The 20,648-nt window shown below is 42.2% G+C and overlaps 1 protein-coding gene across 3 annotated transcripts in view; it reads left to right on the top strand.

Annotated features, from left to right (window-relative positions):
- Positions 1 to 20,648, top strand: part of ITPR1 (inositol 1,4,5-trisphosphate receptor type 1) — a 303,138-nt gene that overhangs the window by 168,337 nt on the left and 114,153 nt on the right. For 2 of the 3 annotated variants that reach the window (XM_007453070.1, XM_007453069.1), the window contains 6 exons: positions 223 to 348; positions 2,409 to 2,537; positions 7,919 to 8,039; positions 10,325 to 10,509; positions 14,433 to 14,581; positions 15,681 to 15,792. In XM_007453070.1, the coding sequence (XP_007453132.1) occupies positions 223 to 348; positions 2,409 to 2,537; positions 7,919 to 8,039; positions 10,325 to 10,509; positions 14,433 to 14,581; positions 15,681 to 15,792 (822 nt within the window). Of the gene's footprint in view, positions 1 to 222; positions 349 to 2,408; positions 2,538 to 7,918; positions 8,040 to 10,324; positions 10,510 to 14,432; positions 14,582 to 15,680; positions 15,793 to 20,049; positions 20,083 to 20,648 lie in introns of all 3 variants that reach the window. The other variant, XM_007453068.1, reaches the window with a different exon arrangement.

The following is a 20,648-nucleotide window of genomic DNA, read 5'->3' as shown; positions in this document are numbered from 1 at the left end:
TATTCTTTACCTTGAGGTCATGAATATATTCTCTTCCAAAAGCTTTGTTTTTGAATTTTATAATAGTGAATTTTGAATATCAAAAAATAATAGAAGTTAAAGTGTGCAGGGGAAAATGGAATGACCATCATGGTCCATCCTTGTCACTATTAAAATGAGGGAACTAATCAATCCCGCACGTACTAAGTTGTTTTTTGAGAAAAGCCTGTTTCTCTCTTCCAGGTTAAAATTGCGTACATTAACTTCCTGAATCACTGCTATGTGGATACAGAGGTGGAAATGAAGGAGATTTATACCAGTAATCACATGTGGAAATTGTTTGAGAATTTCCTTGTGGACATCTGCAGGGTAAGTCTTTCTGGAGCTAAGGAGGCAGGGTAGGGGGTACGTGTGGGTCTGGGTCACCCTGTGCAGACGTAAGGACACAGTCACGTAATTTCACCTCGCTGATTTGTGGCACAAAGAGGCACCTGGGTCTCGTCTTTCCACGCGTCTCGTTTCTCTTGACCCTTTTACTCCTAGCTGAGAATAGATTTTACTTGTCAAGCTTCAGGTAAGGTAGATTATTTCTGGTTTTCATCTCGTCCTTTATGGGTTGATTTGTGAATGATAACCTAGGGCATACTAAAATCAAATTTATAAACTTTTCATTTCTTTGAGAATAAGTCTTTCCTCGAAGGACACCTTCCTGAGTGTGAGCGTTTATGATATCTCCTACAGTCTGGTGTCGAGCATCCTGCAAAGACTGTCACTTTCCGTCTATTGCTTTCCTGACTCAGCCTTTGGGGTGGGCTTCAGTACTCTTGATTTGGTTTTGCACTGAGCTTAATATTGGTTCTAAAGCTATGGGACTGCGACCTCACAAGGCGCTTTATGGATTTCATATGAGTTTTGTAGTGGTAGGGTTCGGGGGGAGGGTGTGTGGGGGGAAAGTAATTCAGTCCTTGAGAGAATGATTGTGAGATGAATACCAATTTCAGAAACGTTGTGATGCTAAAAAGAAAAAAAAAGGTGCATTGGAGAACGCTAGAATGTGGTATTTTCTCCTGACTGTACAATTCCCAGTGTGAGACAAGGAGCCTGAAAGAACTTACTTTCCTTGTAATGAAGGACTGTGTTTAATAATACCCTGGTGTTGGTGTCACAGATATATATATATATATATATAGTTTAATAATACCCTGGTGTGTGTGTCACAGATATATATATATATATATATATATATATATATATATATATGTATTATTTAAATATGTATATATTTTTATCTCAAATTCTTCCTAGTCTTTTAATCCCATAAATCTGGGCGTTCAGGCTTGAAATGGAAGGCCTGCTTTGCCTCTTTAAATAAGGACTCCGACAAGTTTTCTGTGAAGGTCCAGATGGTGATCATGTTTGGCTTTGTGGGCCATGCGGTCTCTGTCACAACTACAACTCTGCCCTGCTAGCATGAGAGCAGCCATAGCAGTCTGTAAACAGATGGGCATGGCTGGGTTCCAATAAAACTTTATTTATAAAAACAGCCAGCAGCACTTAACTTGGCGGACCCCTGCCTTAAATTGTTCAAAAATGCTGTAAAATTTGTTGCTACCTTTATTCTCTGGATGTGTCCACAAACTGCTCATCACTGGGCTCAGAGCATGATCGCTAATAAAATTTGATTGTTTTACCCCTTACTTCATAATTTTTTATTATATACAATTTTATATCTCAAATTAGAGGGCTAATGAATTTGGTAATAAAACTTGATTTAATAAAATGAATTTTTTAAACCTGTTCTTCTATTGATAAATCTCTAATCTTATTCTACACAGCGAAATTATGTAGAGTGCAGGTGAAATCTGAAGTCTCTCTTCACCCAAAAACTTATACAATTATCCTGAGTCACAGCCCACTATTTTTAACAGTACTGCATATCAGCAGAATTTTGATTGAATGGAAGAGTGTTGTAGGTTTGGAGAATATCATGCACAGTGGACCTCAGTGGTAATATTTGATTCAGGATCTTAATTACATGCTTTAGGAAACTATGGCCTAGAGAAGATGAATGGCTTAAACAGTTTACTTTTAGGGGCAATGTAGACAATTGCAGTTATCATGCCTCTTACCACCTTTTGGGTTTTAGATTTGCTGCAAGTTGGTAGGAATTGGGAAGCAATGGCCTTGTAGGTCCCACACCAATTTTCATGTTCTGTGATTCCACACCATGATATCCAAGTTGATCTGTTTCTCTTCTTCCATGATTTATTTTTTTATCATTGCTGTCTCTTAAGGGGAGAAGTACTGACTTGCAGGCTTTTCCTTTTCCTTTGTTAAGGGTAATTAGCAGGAATAGTCACAGATTTCTTAATTTTACAACTGGTGTGCAGGTTTTGGTATAATGTCTTAAGTGTCCATTTGTCCTCCAGGCCTGTAACAACACAAGTGACAGGAAACACGCAGACTCAGTTTTGGAGAGGTACGTCACCGAGATTGTCATGAGCATCGTTACCACATTCTTCAGCTCTCCCTTCTCAGACCAGAGTACGACTTTGCAGGTAGGAAATACAAATGTATTGATAGATGCAGGGTATTCCCAGTAGATATTTGGCAGCTGGAGCTGGTGCGGATTCGGGATCGAGCGGCTATAGATGAGCCGCTCTGCAAAGCATTGCTACAGATGCTTTTCTCTTTGTGGAGAGTGGTTTTTACAGGATCCCTTGGATAATCAAGTACCTGAGAATGATTTTCTGTACCAGATGGTTCTGTTGGTTGTTGATTTTCTCCTTAAAATGCCTTCTTCCCTCCCCCCCTCTTTAATCTTGTTGATTCCTTACCTCCAATCTTAGAAAGAGAAGCAGCTTTCAGATAAATGCTAGCATGTTATTAACACTATTTAAAAATATGTCTGGAAATCTCCATTTTAACTTGAAGTGTGTGCCTAGAGTTCACCAGAAGGGGTACGTGGCAGGTGGGAGTGAGAAGTCCTTTAGCCTTGACAGCAGGGCTGCCACGTTACACCAGCCCCAGCACGTGCTGCTCACATGGAGTCCCCAGGAGTCGTGCGGTGCAGGAGCCCTGCGTGCTGATTGTCAGTGTAGTTAGAGTTCCAAAGATTTGAATCCCTGGATCTGGGAGGTGTTTTTATTATTCTTTTACTTGGAAAAATCACTCTTCTTTTTAGAACTGATGTCTGGGTCCGTGGCTGTGGGAGTCTTGCTGCAGGTCTGTGTGTACAGCCTGCAGAATGAAAGCAGGACTTGATCTCCAGTGGTCAGAAGAACAATAGTAACCATCCTTGTCATGCATATAGATGGAGACTGTCCTGGGGTTGATGGGTGGCCCAGGGTGGTTGGAGCGTAGACAAATAATCTTAAAGTAAATTCTCCAAGTGAAGAGTGATTCATGGTCAGTATAATATCACTGGTTCATTTATTAGATATTTCTATATTCCATTACCTATGTAAAGGAGTTCATATTAGCTTAGTACAGATGGTATTATCCCCATTTTGCAGCTGAGCGAAATGAGGCTCAGAGGATTTAATTACCATGCTCAGCCATGGTCACAACTACTAACTGGCAAAACCATGATTTCAACCGAGGCCTGTCTGACTCTAAAACTTGAGTTATGGAATTTTTAGTAAGATATGTTTTCTTAGGGACTGTTGGTAACCTTCTATTTAATTGAGCTTCACTGCTAGCTTTTAGTTATCTCTAAAGTGGCGTTCCGCAACCTTTGTGGCACCAGGGACTGGTTTCGTGGAAGACAGTTTTTCCACGGGGTGGGGGGTTGGGATGGTTTAGGCGGTAATGGGAGCAATGGGGAGCTGCAGATGAAGCTTCGCGGGCTTGCCGCCGCTCACCTCCTGCTGTATGGCCTGGTGCCTAACAGGCCATGGACAGGTACTGGTCCGTGGCCCGGGGGTTGGGGACCCCTGCTCTAAAGTATCATAAAGTTAGAATGCGACTTCTGGAATATATGTACATAGTTTTTGTGTAATTGGGCAACAGGAACTTGTTAGATCCTAAGCACATGAGTTGCTGGAGGCCAGAACGTGCTCCTTACCAAGTGCTGTTCTACAGAGCCAACGGCTTTGGTTAGTCAGGTTGGACCTGCGTAGTGGCATAGTTATGCGGTTGGACTTGCATAGTGGCAATTGCTATGGCAATACCCATTCTCCTAGAGATTGTGAAACAGTTTTGCAAAACCAAATGTCAAAGTAAACCAATCAAATTAATTTAATGGAAACCATTAAACAGGAATTTGTGTTTTTGGTTTTTCATCTTGGTCCCCCTGCTGTCTCCTTCCACTGCCTTTGCTCTGAAACCAATTTTAAGCCAATTAACAGGCAGGAGTGGTCAGAGAAATAAATCTTCAACGTAAATGTTATTTAAATCCCTAGCAAGGCCTAGGTTGTCTAAGCATATTTTTTTTGTTTTTGTTTTTGTTTTTGTTTTTTGGTACACGAGCCTCTCACTGTTGTGGTCTCTCCCGTTGAGGAGCACAGGCTCCGGACGCGCAGGCTCAGCGGCCATGGCTCACGGGCCCAGCCACTCCGCGGCATGTGCGATCTTCCCGGACCAGGGCATGAACCCGCGTCCCCTGCATCGGCAGGCGGACTCTCAACCACTGCGCCACCAGGGAAGTCCTTGTCTAAGCATATTTAAAATACAAAGTCCAAGCTGGATTTCTAGAATATTTATTTTCAAGGAGTACTATTTTTGAAGCTGTCCTAACATGTCTTACTTTATCTGTTGAAAAGCCTATGTCTTGCTCCCCAGCTAGATTTGTACCTTCGTCCTTCCTTCCTTCCTGGTTTTGTTTCCTTCCTTCCCTTCTTTTAACCCACGTCTGTGAGGGAGGAAAATGGTGGCCTGGGATTGGTGCTGCATTTAAGGTGCCAGTGGAATGTCCGTGAGGCAGCTGGAAATGTGGGATCCGGGAGCAGCAACAGAACTTTGGAGGCTTTTATAGAAGGTCAGAGCTGGGTTCCAATCCTCACTCCACCCCTTCCCAGCTCTGTGAACTTGGGTAGATGTTGAAACTTCAGAACCCCATTTCTTACTATAACAGGGTTATAGTATCAACCCTGCCCATTATTGTGAGAATTAGAGTTAATGTTTATGAAAATATAGCATAGTGCCTGCTACACAGTAGGTGCTTAATAATTGGCAGTTTGTACTGTGTCCTGCTAGACGGCAAGCTACAGTGGGGAAGGCAGAGAGGTGTCTCAGATAACTGTTCTATCTCGAGCACTGTGCCTGGCCCCTGGTACATGTTCATTTGTTGAGTGAGTTAAACGAATCAGGGAGACTCAGGAGAGGGAAGTGGTGAAGTCCAAATATAAACATTGGCTAGTTCAAGTCTCAGCTGGGAAAATGAAGGGGTTGACTAGAAGGGAACTGGGCAGAGCACAGATAATTAAGGACAGTTTGTTAAAGAGACCAGAGGAAGATCAAGGGGTTATCTTACAGTCAGAATGGGATTCACGAGCAACGCAGAGCCTTAAGAACTAAGCAGGGAAGAATCTCAGGAAGAAGGTGATGGGCAGCCGTGTTCATTAGCCCAAGAGGTCGCGTGAGCTGATGCCCCCACGTTGTCCATTAAAATGGATAATTAAGAAGCAGCTCCTCTGGCCGATTTATTCGTCTTTTGTTTATTCAGAGGCCAGATGGGAATAGAGCAGATGCTCAATAAATATTGGTTCAGTTGAATTCATTTAGTCGAAGGATTCGTTTTCTTTGAGTTAGGCCATTGAGTTCCCAGCCCAACTCCACGCACATCAGCCAGTAGGGTGGGTGATGATACCACTGCTTACTTCGTGGGGTCAGGGGTTGGTCACATGAGGTGTGTGTAAAGCACTCGGCACGGGGACAGGCAGGGAAGAAGTGTTCTCAATAGATAGCTGCTCTCAGTGGACCCATTGGGCTCAGGAGCTCAGTGTCAGGGCTTCTCAGCCAATTTCTCAGGCTTCCTGTGTTCCTGTTCTCTATTAGTAACACAGATGACTGCTTGGTGGGCTGTGAGGTGCAGAACACAAAGTACTCCCTCAAGAAAGTAATGAGATTTTGGTTTGTAGGTGAACTTAGTAGAAAGAGCACAGATTTTGGGCATCAGAGAGCCCTGAAGATGACTCACTGCTTGGCCATCACTTCGTTCTTTTGGATGCTTTCTTTTAACCTTTCTGAGCTTTTGTTTTTCATTTGTGGTATTAAGGTAACTCCTCTGTCGTAGGATACTTACCAAGGCCCCAGTGAGCTCTTAAGTGAAGTGTGTGGTACTTAATAAGTGAAAGTTATCTGAACGGTGTTTATAGAGGAGTTTCTGAATTTTTATTAACCTGTTTTATTTTTAAAAATTTTAATTGAAATATAGTTGATTTACAGTGTTGTGTTAGTTGCAGGTGTACAGCAAAGTGATTCAGTTCTACTCACACATGGACACACACACACACACACACACACACACACACACACGTATTCTTTTTAAAATTGTTTTCCGTTATAGGTTATTACAAGATACTGAGTATACTTGCCTCTGCTATACGGTAGGTCCTTGTTGGTTATCTATTTTATATATAGTAGTGTGTATAGTTTATTCCCAAACTCCTAATTTATCCCTCCCCACTTTCCTCTTTGGTAACCATAAGTTTGTTTCTATGTCTGTGAGTCTATTTCTGTTTTGTAAATAAGTTCATTTGTATCATTTTTTTAAGATTCCACATATAAGTGATATCATAATCTGTTTTAATTTCTTACAATAAATTTCCTTTCCCCTAGCACTTTTCAATTGTTTTCCTTTTATCTAAGAAACTTCTCTAGAGTTTTTTCTGTACTTCTTTTCATTGCTGTATTAACTCCTCCTGTTTTTCGGAAGGGATCTGCAAGTACTTTCTCCTAAAAATTAAAGACCAGTGGAGTAGCTTACCATACACAGTGACCTTTGCCTTGCAGGTCTAAAGCTACTCTGGTCCAAGTAGCATTGGATGAAGGTCAAAATTATAATTTGCAAATGCACTCAGGAAGTCATTGTCAAATTGATTAAGTCGTAGTTTGAGTTCCTTTATCTTAAAACGAGTACAAATTTATACCATCATAGAGAGGAATAAATCCTACTCTGTAGTTAACTTGCAAGTACTGATCTGTAGTAAATGAACACTTATGAAGAGTAACCATGAGAACTAGCTTCTCCTTATGTCATTGAAGACACTGCCAGAAATAAAGAAGTGAGGAGCATTCTAGGTGAGATTCACTAACCAGTTTTTTTCTGCTTATTAAAAATATAGGTTCTGTGGCTTCCCTGGTGGAGCAGTGGTTGAGAGTCCGCCTGCCGATGCAGGGGACGCGGTCTGGGAAGATCCCACATGCCGCGGAGCGGCTGGGCCCGTGAGCCATGGCCAGTGAGCCTGCGCGTCCGGAGCCTGTGCTCCGCAACAGGAGAGGTCACAGCAGTGAGAGGCCCGCGTACCGCAAAAAAAAAAAAAAAAAGAAAAGAAAAGTATATATATATATATATATATAGGTTCCACTCATGGAATATAACATCTGGAAACAACTTTGGGGGTTCATTGGCCTCAATCCCTGTATTTTATATATTGCATGAAGTTAAAGCTCAGAGAAGTGAAGTGATTTGCCTATAGTCACACAGCCAGTTGGTAGCTAGACAAGAATACCTGTTTTCAGGCTTTGATATTCTGCTTTGCCTTCTGGTGGTCAGACTTAGCATGAAGTTTGTGCATTGCCTTAAAATGCTTCTGACTTTTTCTCCCTGGGCCAGGCCACTTCTGGAATCGAGCTCATCACTGGTCACCCCTTCCCACTCTTGCATAAGGGTCCATGAACCCGTGGTTCAAGGCAGTGTCTGTTTCTGACCAGCGTATCAATCAGTCACAAATAAAAGTCTTCATGTCGCCTTCCTCTTGGCTTCTCTTTCTCGCAGACTCGCCAGCCCGTCTTTGTGCAGCTGCTGCAAGGTGTGTTCAGGGTTTACCACTGCAACTGGCTCATGCCGAGCCAGAAGGCCTCGGTGGAGAGCTGCATTCGGGTGCTCTCTGATGTAGGTAAGACACCAACTCAGGTTGGATTTAACATGATGAAAATGTGTTGCCCAGTGGTAATAAAGGCCACCCTGGATGGAGCAGTGGCCATAAAGCTCTGTGAGGCTTCCGCCCCCGGGAGGCTGCAGAGCCAGAACTGGAACTGAGATCTTCTTGGTTCTTAAACCTCCCTTTCATCTTTCCAAGCCAGCACCTGCCAAAGTCCAGAGCCAGCAAGTCCTAAAGAAAGATAGGCTTTGAAAAACAAGATTCCACGGTTAAATGTTAGGCAACTCTTGGCAAGTCACAGAGCTCAAGTTTATTCAAGGCCCTGGGAAGCCCCTTGTTCAAGAAAGTAATTTGTTTAATCCGGTAAACATATTTGACCACATGGAAACTTTTTTTTGTGCAAAGCACATGTCCAATCCTGTGGAACGCCCTTTCTCAGAAATGGCGCACTGCTCCCTTCTGCCTCTTGATGATACGTGCTTCTCCATCCCCTCCCCCTAACCTTGTATCACCTCTCCTAGGCAGCTTTGAAAGGAAGTTACAACCATTACTGCTCCCTTCACCGTGATCTTGTCAGACTCTGTTGCTTTGCCCTGTTCCAGCCCTTCCCCATACATGCTATGCAAAGGGATAATCTTCCTGCCTAAATTGAGAAGGGTTGTCTGTCTCTAGTAGCTGTTAAGATCTCTGCAGACACCAGAAAAGACAAGCGGGGTTCTTAGCACTGTTGAGTAGCTGTCCAGCAAGTATAGATTGTGTTTACTAGGGCCCATTGCCCAATTTCAGTCATCCCTGCCTGATTTCCTTTATACTCATATGGCAGGTATTCGTGTCTTTTTATTATTTACATGGCACTATTTCACAGAAAGAGATTAGGCTTTTGAAAGTGTGTACGTTACAGATTATAGGTTCGTGGTGTGATATCTCTCAAATAGGGTTCTGAGATGGGCTCCCCAGATAGCCCTAAATTCTGCCCATGTATGATCCTGCAACTAAGGTTGTTGGTTAAAACTTGGGCAGATCTCTGAGTTCCCTAGCCCAGTAATCATCAGAGAGAGGAAATGTTTTCATAGTCTTGGCCGTGATGAGGAAAGGCAAGGAGAGCTGGTATTTGTGAAACAGCAGAGCATGAAAACTGTACAACCCATTAACCCCAGCACTTTTTTGCTTCTACTGGTATGAAGCTTTGAAGACAAGGAACAGTTGTCTTATTTTGCTCCATGTTGTTGGATTTCGCATATGGAAAAAAAGGATTGTTCGTCTAGTTATTTTCCTTTTTTAAATTAACTTTTTTATTTTGCAGTCATTTTAGATTTATAAGAAAGTTGCCAAGATGACACAAGGGTTCCCATATATCCCTCACCCAGTTTCCCCCACTGTCAACATCTTACATTACCAGCTACGTTTGTCAAAACTAAGAAGCTGACATTGGCCTATTGCTATGAACTAAATAAACTTCCAGACTTGATTTGGTTTTCACCACTTTTTTCCACTATTGTCCTTTTTCTGCTCCAGGAGTCAGTGTAGGCTACCACATTGCATTTAGTTGTCACGCCTCCCCAGTCTCCTGTGGTCTGTGGCACAGACCTTCCTGGTTTCTCAGACCTTCCTTATTTTCTATGACCTTGACAGTCTTGGGATGTCCTAGTCAGGTGTCTGTAGAATGTCCCCCATTGTGGGTTTTTTCTTTTTTGCTCATCTGGTTACTTTTTTTTTTTTTTTTTTTAAACATCTTTATTGCAGTATACCCCATTGTGGATTTGACTAATGTTTTTCTCATGATGGGACTGGAATTGTCCTTATTTGAAGGAAGTTAAAAAAAAAAAATACAAGAGCCTATATGGAAAGACTAGCTTATGTCATTGTAAATATTATCTTTTGTACTGTTTGGCTTAAAACAGCATTTTGTAGATTGTTGAAAGAATACCAAACTGGGGGATTTTTAGAAAAACAGTTTACTGGCCAAATGAGTTCCCTGTTTTGATAATTCTTAAAATGTATGAACACATCTGAGACCCTAAGAAGCTATTCATTGAGGAAGCCCCTTGAACTTTGACTTTGAGTTACCTAAACTGTATGACCTTGGAGCATTATAAATTCTCTCAGAGCTGCTGCCCCTCAGAATTCACATTGGAAAACGCAACCTAACAGATTATGAAGTTCAGCTGAGCTACTCCATATCCACACTCATGTTATAGGCGTGGAAACATCTGCCTGCTTGATGGTGGCGGGGAGTTGTCTGTCTCTAGGGTGTCTCCCATCAAAATTATAGGCTCATGAGTCCCCTTTCTCCTGTACAGCCAAGAGCCGGGCCATAGCCATCCCTGTGGACCTGGACAGCCAGGTCAACAACCTCTTCCTCAAGTCCCACAACATCGTGCAGAAAACTGCCATGAACTGGCGGCTGACGGCCCGCAATGCAGCTCGCAGAGACTCTGTCCTGGCAGCTTCCAGAGACTACCGGAATATCATCGAGCGATTGCAGGTAATGCCTGGTGCTGACAGAAGCGATCCTTAACCTGGCCTAAGGCGGTTCCCCACACAGAAGTGCTTCCTGAAGGCAGTGAAAATCCAGGGTTGGCCACAGGGGGATGTCAGTATGGTGAGTGGACAGTCAAATGCAATAATGTTTGTGGGGCTAGGAGTGCAGAGCTCCTTGGGACCAGAAAAGCTCCTGACAAAGTCATGGTCTTTAGAGCTTATTCATTGACTTACAGATCTCTTTATGAAGAAGTCCCTCCTCTCTTATTAGGAAGGAGTACGTTAGTGTTAGAAGAAGATGCTTAGAATAAGGGCATAACAGTTACTTTTTGTTCATCACCTTAGGATTTTAGCCTCTTGAATCAGTAGGTGAACAAGTGTGATCATGACTTGAGAGAGGAGTTTTATATCAGATTGAGCAAAATGAAAATAAAAGTGTTATTAAATTCTAGCTAGAGTATACTCTTTTTTTTTTCTTAGTACCTATGAAGAGATGTGCTCTCCCTTTGTTAAAAGAGAGAGTAGTGAGAATTAGATGATGTTAAACACTTAAACATACATCTTAATATTAACATCTTCCTTTGAACAAGCACCCCAGGTGATTTTCTCACAGGTGGTACCTGGACCACAGTTGGAGAATCACAGATCCTTCCGATGAGCTCAGTGCAATGGTGCAGTCATGAAGAGCGTGATCTCAGGACAGTGCCTGGGTTCAAATCGTGGCTCTGCTGCTTAGAAGTGCATAACCTTGGGAAAGTTACTTAACTTCTCCAGTTTCCTAACTTGTAAAATAGTATAATAGTAACACCTACGTCACAGGGTTGATATGAAGATTAAGAGAGTCAAGATGTTCCGGTCTTCTTTGCCTGCCTAACAAAGGACAACAGCGATTGTTTTATTCTCTTTTAGTGTTGGAGGTTACTGGGCTCAGTGAGGTGTTTCTTCCTCAAGTCCATTCGTGCAGTTGCAGTCAGATGGTGGTTCTGTTTGGACTCAGCTTGAAATCTCTCTCACTCACATGTTTGGCAGTTGATACTGATTGTCAGCTGGGACCTCAGCTGTCACCTAAAATATCTACACATTGTCTCCCCATGTGGTCTGGGCTTCCTCACAACATGGCAGCTGGGTCCCAAAATAAGTCTCTCTTGAGAGAGATAAGTAAAAGCTGTTTTGCCTTAATGACCTGGCTTCAGAAATCACATAGCACCCCTTCTGTCATATTCTCTTGGTCAAGGCAGTGACATATGTCCGTTTAGGTTCAAGGGGAGAGGACATGGACCACCATTTGATTGGAGGGATGTCAGTGACTCATTGTGAAAAGAGCGTGCAAGATAGTTTATACTGCGATGGCCATCTTTGGAAAATACAATACACGTAAAGCACATAGAACAGAGCCTGGCATGCAGTGAGCACTTGATCAGTGAGCTGCTCTTCTAATTATTATTACTATTATTATTGTCATGACTGTAGTAATTATTATCATTTGGTGAAGTAAATGAATCCCTGAGGGTTACATAAGTTACCTAAAGACGAATGAGTTCACTGATTCATTCATCAACCCCACCCTAGGCACGGGGGATACAGTGACCAAAACCAGAAGTAACCTTAACCCTCATAGACTCTCAAGTGTTGGAAGGGAGACAAACATTAATCAACTAATCACACAGATAAAAGTAAAATGGCAGGAGGTACAAACACTGCAGAGGAATGAGCAGTGCGACGAAAGGCACTGATGAGGAAGTGAATCTTGCCTGGAACTGGGGCTGGTGGTCAAGGAAGGCGTTGCTGGGGAGGTAGCATTGGAACCAAGATCAGGAAACCGTAGGACTTGCTTAAAGAATGGAGTGGAAGGGCAGGAGAGAGCATGTGTGAAGACCGTTCTGCAGGAGGGAGTATGGTACAAAGACCACAGGAAGGTTAGTGTGGCCAGAACCCATGGAGCTGGGGAGGTGGGCAGCGCTTCGCAGGTCAAGGGAAGAATTTCAGCCTTGTTGTGACAGAACCGCTTCTTAAACAAAGGTAATTTGGTTCCTCATGGAGTGCTTCCTGACCCCACTGTGCTTTAGAAAGAGGAAAGTTATTGTCTTGTAGACTCATAACTGTATGAACACACTGTATTTTCTCCTGCTTAAACTAAATAAATTATCTGTGGCCGCAGACACATACCAGGGCTCTTCTTAGATCTATTATGTGTACTCTTGGGCAAGAGAATAAAATACATAAGTTTAGGTAGTGCTTGTTTTAAAGACTTGGCCAGTGGCTAAAGGGGTCCTCGTTATCTAATGAGTTATTGTCTGTCTGAGTCCCTGGAGTTACGAGATTGCCCAGAACAGCAAAAGTTGTCATAATGTGAGAACATTAAGTTGCAAACGACGTGCTTATATAATTAACCCCCATTCAGACATCCCCCCTCACTTAACACTAGCATCTCCCTCTGCCCATCGCTTCTCCATCCTTGTCTGTTGGTCTTTCCCTGATTGCCGAATGTTATACATTTGACAATACAATGCAAATCAATTGCAATGTGAAATTCAAACCTGGCAAAAGATGCAAGATTTCATGAAAATGATGCCGAAGAACTCCTTCAAACTCAAGCAAATGCTGGAGGCAAGTAACATTTTGCCAGAGTTAGGACCAGTAACTCTTGAAGAAGGGGAGATTGGGTGCTTTCTAAGAGGAAACTGTTAGGGAAACCCTCAGAGAATTTTGCCAAAGCGACCCTCTTTTTGACAGCGGTGTGCAAGTCACTCTGAATTAAGGGATGTGGCAATGTACTCGTACAAACTTTTTGGAAAAATTGTCCCCCCGCCTCCCCGCAAGAAATAGTTTGATTCATTCATGCGTTCTTTAATGCATGCTAAATATTATTGAGTGATCACAGATTTTGTTAAATCTAAGATTAAGTAAAATTGTGCTGACAGGTTTTAGTTTTAGTTTCTGGATCACCAGAAATTGGGTGATCTGGATCACCCAATTCTTTATGAATTTTCGGCCTATGAAATTTGGGTCCCCGGTTGAGATGAATGCAGTTAAAGTGGCCCTTTCCATGCACATCTCCTTGGTTAGCGGATCCTTCTTATCTTCTCCAGTACGCTGTGTTCTGCTCTTCTTAGCCAGCATATGCCGATACCTTGGTTCTGAGTTAGCAAGCCAGACAGCAGACTGCAGCATCTTTTGAAGATGATTCCTCATCTGTTTTCTGCCATTTGCCTTTATATGGTGTTTGTTGTGTTGGTTTTGCTGCTCTTTCAACTTCTCTCTGTTTTCCTTTCCTACAGCTATGTGTTTTGCATTTGAAGACCATCATGCTCTCAGGGTACATGTATTTAGCATGTTGATACAGCATGTTCATTCATTTGTGTTCTCATTTTTATATGACTTTTTATTATGTGAATAATTCATGCTCATTGGAAATAATTTGACAATACTCACAAGAACCGATATATAGAAGAAAACTAGAATCACCCATAGTTCCGCCACCCAGAGAAAACCACTAATGATGTTTTAATAATGTTTGCTGCATATCCTTTAGATATTAATGTTGTTTATAAGAAGCGGATCATATAGTCCATACTATTGTTTGACCATTTTTTGCACTCATATTGTAGACACCTTTCCATGTTGTCGAACGTACTTTTTGCATCATATTTTAAAATATGTGGAATGATCCCTTAAGTAGCATAAGGACCATCTCACAGGGTGGGTGGGAATGATGACTTGTTATCACTTTGTTTTCTGTGTCAGGGCCTAATGCTTCAGGTAACCGTTGGGCAGTGTCTAATAATTTGAGGCAAATACCAGACGGTGCTAAGGTTAGTCTAACCCAGTCTCGTCTGTGGTCATGCTTTAGGTCAGAAATGAATGTTCTCACCCTCCTGCAGTCAGCTGTGGCCCAAGCTGCTCACCAAGGCTGTGCTTCCATTCCAGGACATCGTCTCTGCCCTGGAGGACCGTCTCAGGCCCCTGGTGCAGGCCGAGTTATCTGTGCTGGTGGACGTCCTCCACAGGCCTGAGCTGCTTTTCCCGGAGAACACAGATGCCAGAAGAAAGTGTGAAAGTGGTGGCTTCATTTGCAAGTAAGCAGCCCCTTTCTCTGCGGAGCTCAGGGGCAGAATCCCACTGACCAGACACAGCACTGGTTCCTGAAGAAGGGGGGGCTGGCCTGATTTTTGACTTTGATGAGTACAAGGTCCCGTGCTAGGGATCTGTTCTGACCTTCCCAAAGTAAGTGTGTAGGTTCAGTCCTACTTACTGACCCTTGTTTTGGTGGAAATTTCTCCTTTGAACTGCATGCCCATTTGTTCATCTTCCATTCAACACATGTGGATAGGGTGCCCACCATGAGCTGCCATACAGACTCAACAAGCCATGGCCTTTGTGCCCTCAAAAAACTCTCACCTACCAGGGCCTCACAATCTTTTCCTAACAGCTTTTTTTTTTTTAGCGTCTTTGTTGGGGTATAATTGCTTTACAATGGTGTGTTAGTTTCTGCTTTATAACAAAGTGAATCAATTATAGATACACATATGTTCCCATATCTCTTCCCTCTTGCGTCTCCCTCCCTCCCACCCTCCCTTTGTAGTTGGTTAGTTTGCGCCTTGGGACAAAATCTAGAAGAAATGATTGGTTCCGTCACCAGAAATCTCCATCTGATTTTCACCCTGAGTTTGGTTGGTTGTTTAGCTTGAGCATGGGCTCTGCCTGAGTTTCTTATTTTTCTGGGCCCCTCAAAGAATAAGACTGCATCAAGAGAATAGTGTGTTTGCTGCAACCATCATACTCCTGAGGTTTTTTTTACACCCCTGGCATATTTTAGCCACATTACTGACAATCCTTAGTGGATAAATAGCTGGACTTCCTAAATGAGCTGGTTTGAGGAAGCCTCTGTCTCTGTTCTCCATTCTCTTATCATTTCTCCACTATGTGTGGCAGACCCGTGGCCAGGGAGCCTGTTTGCTGTTACCGACCAGCAGGTGTCGCTATTGAGACACCAACGGGCTGTTCATAGTGCAGGGAAGGCCCGGAAGCCTGTTTAACCTGGGAGCCCTTGGTAAATATTTGTTCATTAACTGACTAGTTACAATAAGTTGATTGTCAAGTGTTTTTTTTTGTTTTGTTTTTTTTAATTTAAAGATCGTTTCAGGGCTGTAATCTGTGGTTTTCCCCTCCATTCAGGTTAATAAAGCACACTAAACAGCTGCTAGAGGAGAATGAGGAGAAACTCTGCATTAAGGTCCTACAGACCCTCAGAGAAATGATGACCAAAGATAGGGGCTATGGAGAAAAGGTACTGCATTTTATTTTCATGTTAAAACTAGGTTTTGCTATTAAATTGAAGTGGAGTGGGAGCAGTTAGAAATCCACCTTAGTTCAGACATATTGACTGAGGGGGTTAAATTTTTTTTTTTTTTTAAAAGCTATTTATCCTGCCCTGAAGGTAGCTAAATCATATGACTGTCTCCTTAAAGCCATATATACGTAGTTGTCTCTTACAGGCTGCTTGCCATACAATCTATATTCAGAAAAACAGCAACAGCAAGATTTTCCATATGTTTAAATTCCCAATGAGAATGCAAATACCTCTTGTGTATCAAGGTGTGTGTTCCTGGATTTTGGGTTCCAGCTAAGCATACCTGTGGGTTTACTTGCTTCTTTCTGGTGAGGTGTTACACAATCCTTCCAGTGTGTGAAGAAACTGCCTCCAGTTCTAACTGGAATGAAGACGGACAAACATGTCACCTTTTCTAGTTGAGATTGGGAAATGGACCATCCCTAGGACATGAGACTTCTTAGCACATGCAGTGAGCAATGATGTACAGAGAACAGCCCTCACACCCCCGATTTTGGTCCAAGTGGGGTAAAAAGAGCCCCATTGCTCTTCCTTTCTGCCCCCAGCAAAAAAGCATGGGCCTGAGTTTAAATCTCACCAGTCTTCATTTGAAGGTAATAATGTGCATTGTCTTCAAGCCACTTTTATCATCATTTTCCTAGCATGTAAATGTGCTGATATCACTGACTTGTCAAATACACAGTAACTCATTCATCCCTGTGAAGAAGCCTTGGTAATTAAATCACAGTCGTCCTCATCAAAAGGGATGGTGACAACCAGGTTTTTGCAAGTGTAAAAGTCTGTCGGAATCTGGCTTTCTAACCTAAGCAATATCTGTCATTAATATTAGAGCAATTTAATGTGTGAGGGTCTTTGGATAAGAAAAAATAAAACAGAAAGGTATGCAGTCCTTTTTTGCAGTATACATTTCTCCACTGCCCCCAATCCCAAGGCTTTTAAACGTCACTCTAAATTTGTACAATGTATAAATTAAAACTGGAATAAATGTTGCTTAATTAGAAAATAAGTGTTTATAACTCAGGAGGAATTTTGTGTAGAAAACCTGCCAGAAAAGAGTTTATAAATATAAAAGCAAAGAACACTAGTGCAAGTGGGAAGTAATGAGATGACCAGTCCGTACAATACCTGTGTAGACAACTAGGTAGGTCTTGCACTAAAAAAAGGGGGAGGGTGGGTGGGCAGTAATAGAGAATACACTTACCAAATAAGTAAGTAATAACCATTTATTCCACAAGATGTTTATTTTTCTTAAGGTGAGATTTAAGAAATGTTTAAAAAATATGATTCTAGTTATAGAAATTCACTCTCCATAATAAAATAAAATCCACCAAAGGGACCTTAACCAGCTGTGAATATATTAGCACCTTTGGAGCAGAGAACTTGATTTTAAAATGTGGAGACCACAATTTTCTCTTCTCGAGAATATCTGTTTCTTTCTATACCCAAGGTACTTAAGGTAAACTTTGTGTCTCAACTCCAGTGAATTTTTCAAATTGTGATTATACTTTTATTTCTCTAAAGTTTTTCTTTTTATAACATGGAAAGTAGAAGCACTCGGAGTTGGTCGAGTGTTTGCTGCTGAACAGAAAAGTACACCGGGGTCTTTGGGGCCGTGTAGACGTGTGCTTCCCTGCTCCCTTTCACTACCCAGTACCGCCAACAGGGAGAACACCGTCACGGCCCCCGGGAGACAGCAGACCTGAGATGTTGTACCACTGCCTGTGAGAAAGCTCATGGAGAGTGACAGAGCCAGGGCTTCAAGAGGGCAGCAGATGGAGGTCACTGTCAAAAGAGTTATCAGAGTTGAGAAGAGGTTCTTAGGCTGTAGCTCAAATCCCTTTTCAGCTGGTGAAGAAATGAGTCATACCCTAGCAGATAGAGGCTTGGAGGCAGGATGACATTTCTTTCCAGTCTGATTGGAGCTGTCATCCCCCTTGTTGAAAGTGAAAGTACTATAAGCAAGTATGGGAAATGCTCTGCAACCAAGGAAGACATTCTGGAAACCCGTGCTAGTCAGCAACTCCTGACCGACAGTACGTATGTGCCAAGCTTCTGGCCCCAGGCTCTGAGTGCTGGAAAAGACTCCTTAACCATTCACTTTAAAAGGGGGTGGAGGGTGTTAAACGATTTCTGTTTCTTCCAGTTTGGTTGTTGGTATCCACTCTGTCCATTTTCACAAAGGCTTTTGGAAAATGCCTTTGACGGTTTGTTGGCTGCCCCTGTTTGACTAAAGAAGCGTGACATATGGGACAGCCTGACTCTTTCAAGGGTGGAAGGAACCCAGAGCCAAAGAAATAACCTTTCTTAGGCGAACCCGTGGGCATTAGTCGATAAAATTAATGAGGTGTCTTTTGGGCTGGGTGCTTGGGACGCAAGGGCAAGTGTGAATGCCATTTCTGTCTTCTTGGCGCAAGTTTTCTATTAGTTGCTTCTTAAGTGGAACTTGTCCCGTGACTAACACCCTCCTGGGACCTCCAGGGCCATTCTCCTCCCTGCCCTCTCCTGAGCCTTTATGGTCATGGATCTGGTCCACTAGGCTGTGGTATCACCTGTGGTTTGCGTCAGGCCCTAGGAGTCAGATCCGTGAGAAGCCAGTGGTCAGTCCACTTGTCTTGGTTCATTGCCTAAGATGTGCCCATCAAAGAACTATGACATATGATGGAAAGGTAAGGGCTGGACAAAGAAGATGGTCACAGAATTTAATCATGATCATTTAGGAATTAAATAAATCATCTTTTACTATTGTGTCTCTAAAATGCAAAGGACCAGCAATATTTCCCAAAGAGTGGTAAATATAAAATAAAAGGATATTTAAAAGGATCACCAAAATAACGATGGAATACATTTTTGTGTGATTCTTGTGTTTTTCTATCCAATGTATTCAAAGTTAATAAACTTTAAAATCAGGACTTTGCAGCCATTCTGTGTGTGCAGTGCCTACTAAACTCTGCTTTAATTTACAGATTAAACCATAAAAAAAAAAAACCTCCCGTAGCTAAATATCTCTAAAATTTAACCTGAATCTCTGTATAACTCGTAGAACATCTTTAAGCTCTTAGACCCTGCTTGAAAAGAACGCGTAACTATTTTATATATTGGCTACTCTATAATCTACTGTAGGATTTTTATTAAGCTACTTTTTATTTAAGTTATTAGTCACAGGGATTTGGAAAGAAATTCAGAGGCCAACAATTAATGTGAAAGTGTATCTCAATTTATTTAAAGTCCACTTTTTTCTTCTGAGTAATAGTAGCTGTTATACTACTAGAGAGTTTTTGACCTTAAGTAATGTCAGGGTTTTCATTTCATACGAATTGTCAGTCCCCTGTTAATTACCAGTGCTTCTTTTCTCTAGGTGAATAAACTATTAACATTTCCAGCTACCAGTGTTTCTAATAGGAGTTTAAATTTGCAAAATGTACTAAATGTTAACGAAACATAATATTTAGTACATTTTGTGGATCATTCATCTATCATCAAACAAGCATAATTGTGATTAGTGCTTTTGTTTTTTCTTTTTCTTGAACTTGATGCTAATAAATCATTTACTTGTTACTACTGTTACTTGGGTAGGCACTAATCACCTTAGGGGAAATCTGTTCTCTTTAATCATCAACAGTATCAGGATTTGGAGCTTCTGGGCTTGGTATATGTTGGTCTTACTACTTAAATTGAAGTTGGATCTGATTTAGTCCAGTGATAGTTTGGACCGCAGACTCCCGCCTCCCCCACTGAATGGGAAGATGAGTCCAAAGAAGGAATTTTGTCCTAAGCTGAGTTGATCAGAGTTTAGCCTTTGACTCTACTCCTTGCCATCCTCTTCTGAAAGGACATGGTTCTTGATTGGGGAACTTGCCCTTGCCCACAGCTCAGTTCAAGGCTTCTCTCTACAAGAGAGTGCAAAGGTGCTGTCCTGGGCTCTTGGTTAAGTGACCTGCAAGGTTTGATACCTGGCATGTGAACAAAGGGTGGCAGCACCCTGCCCGTGCTGTTCCGGAGCAGAGCATTGCAGAGCAGACGTCAGGGTGAGGTGCGCTGGTGTCCAGAACGCCTGCGCCTCTTAAGATGGTCACGATGCTTCAAACTGAGTCAGTGATAAGAATACAATGACAAAGTTTCTAACACTTGGCTCGCTCGTATTTCCTTTTCTAACACTTCCTTTTTTCTCCCCCCCTCCCTTTTCTTCTTTTCCAGCTGATTTCCATTGATGAATTGGATAATGCAGAGGTCCTAATTTCATTTTTTTTTTTTAAGTGTCCCATGGTGGTGTTTCCATGACCCTCTTCCAGTGAACTCTGTGATCTGTCCCCTAGTCTCTGCAGCGTCTACTATCTGACTTTGTGTAGTGTTGCCTCTGGGAGTGAGTCGAGTCCTTTGTGTTTGTGTTAGCATTTCCCATGAGTTTGTTTGCCATTTGTCTTTGGAGATCCCATCTGAGTCTAGATAAAGATTTTCTAAGCTGTGATAAGATTTCAATCCTTCACTGTCTAGAATCTCAACCGAATTTGTGGTTGACACTGGCTATTAACATATCTCTGAAACTGAGTGTTGATATTACCATGAGGAGCTTTTCTGTCCATATGTGAAGCACCCATGCAAAAAGAAATAACTACATTGGTATAGTGTGGAGGTAGTCAAAGAAAAATCAAACCGCTGCTCTCTTGGCCTACATGTTGGAGGTGTTAAGTGTGAGGGGTCATATAAAATTTTGTCAAAGTGCCGTGCAAATTCCACAGCCCTGGTTGAGACTTGCCAGCTGCTGGCTTGTGGTGGGATTAGGAATGTACAATATC

Source organism: Lipotes vexillifer, unplaced genomic scaffold, assembly GCF_000442215.2.
Source record: "Lipotes vexillifer unplaced genomic scaffold, Lipotes_vexillifer_v1.1 scaffold1105, whole genome shotgun sequence".
NCBI classification, from domain to species: Eukaryota; Metazoa; Chordata; class Mammalia; order Artiodactyla; family Lipotidae; genus Lipotes; species Lipotes vexillifer.
This window is presented reverse-complemented; position numbering and strand designations above follow the sequence as displayed.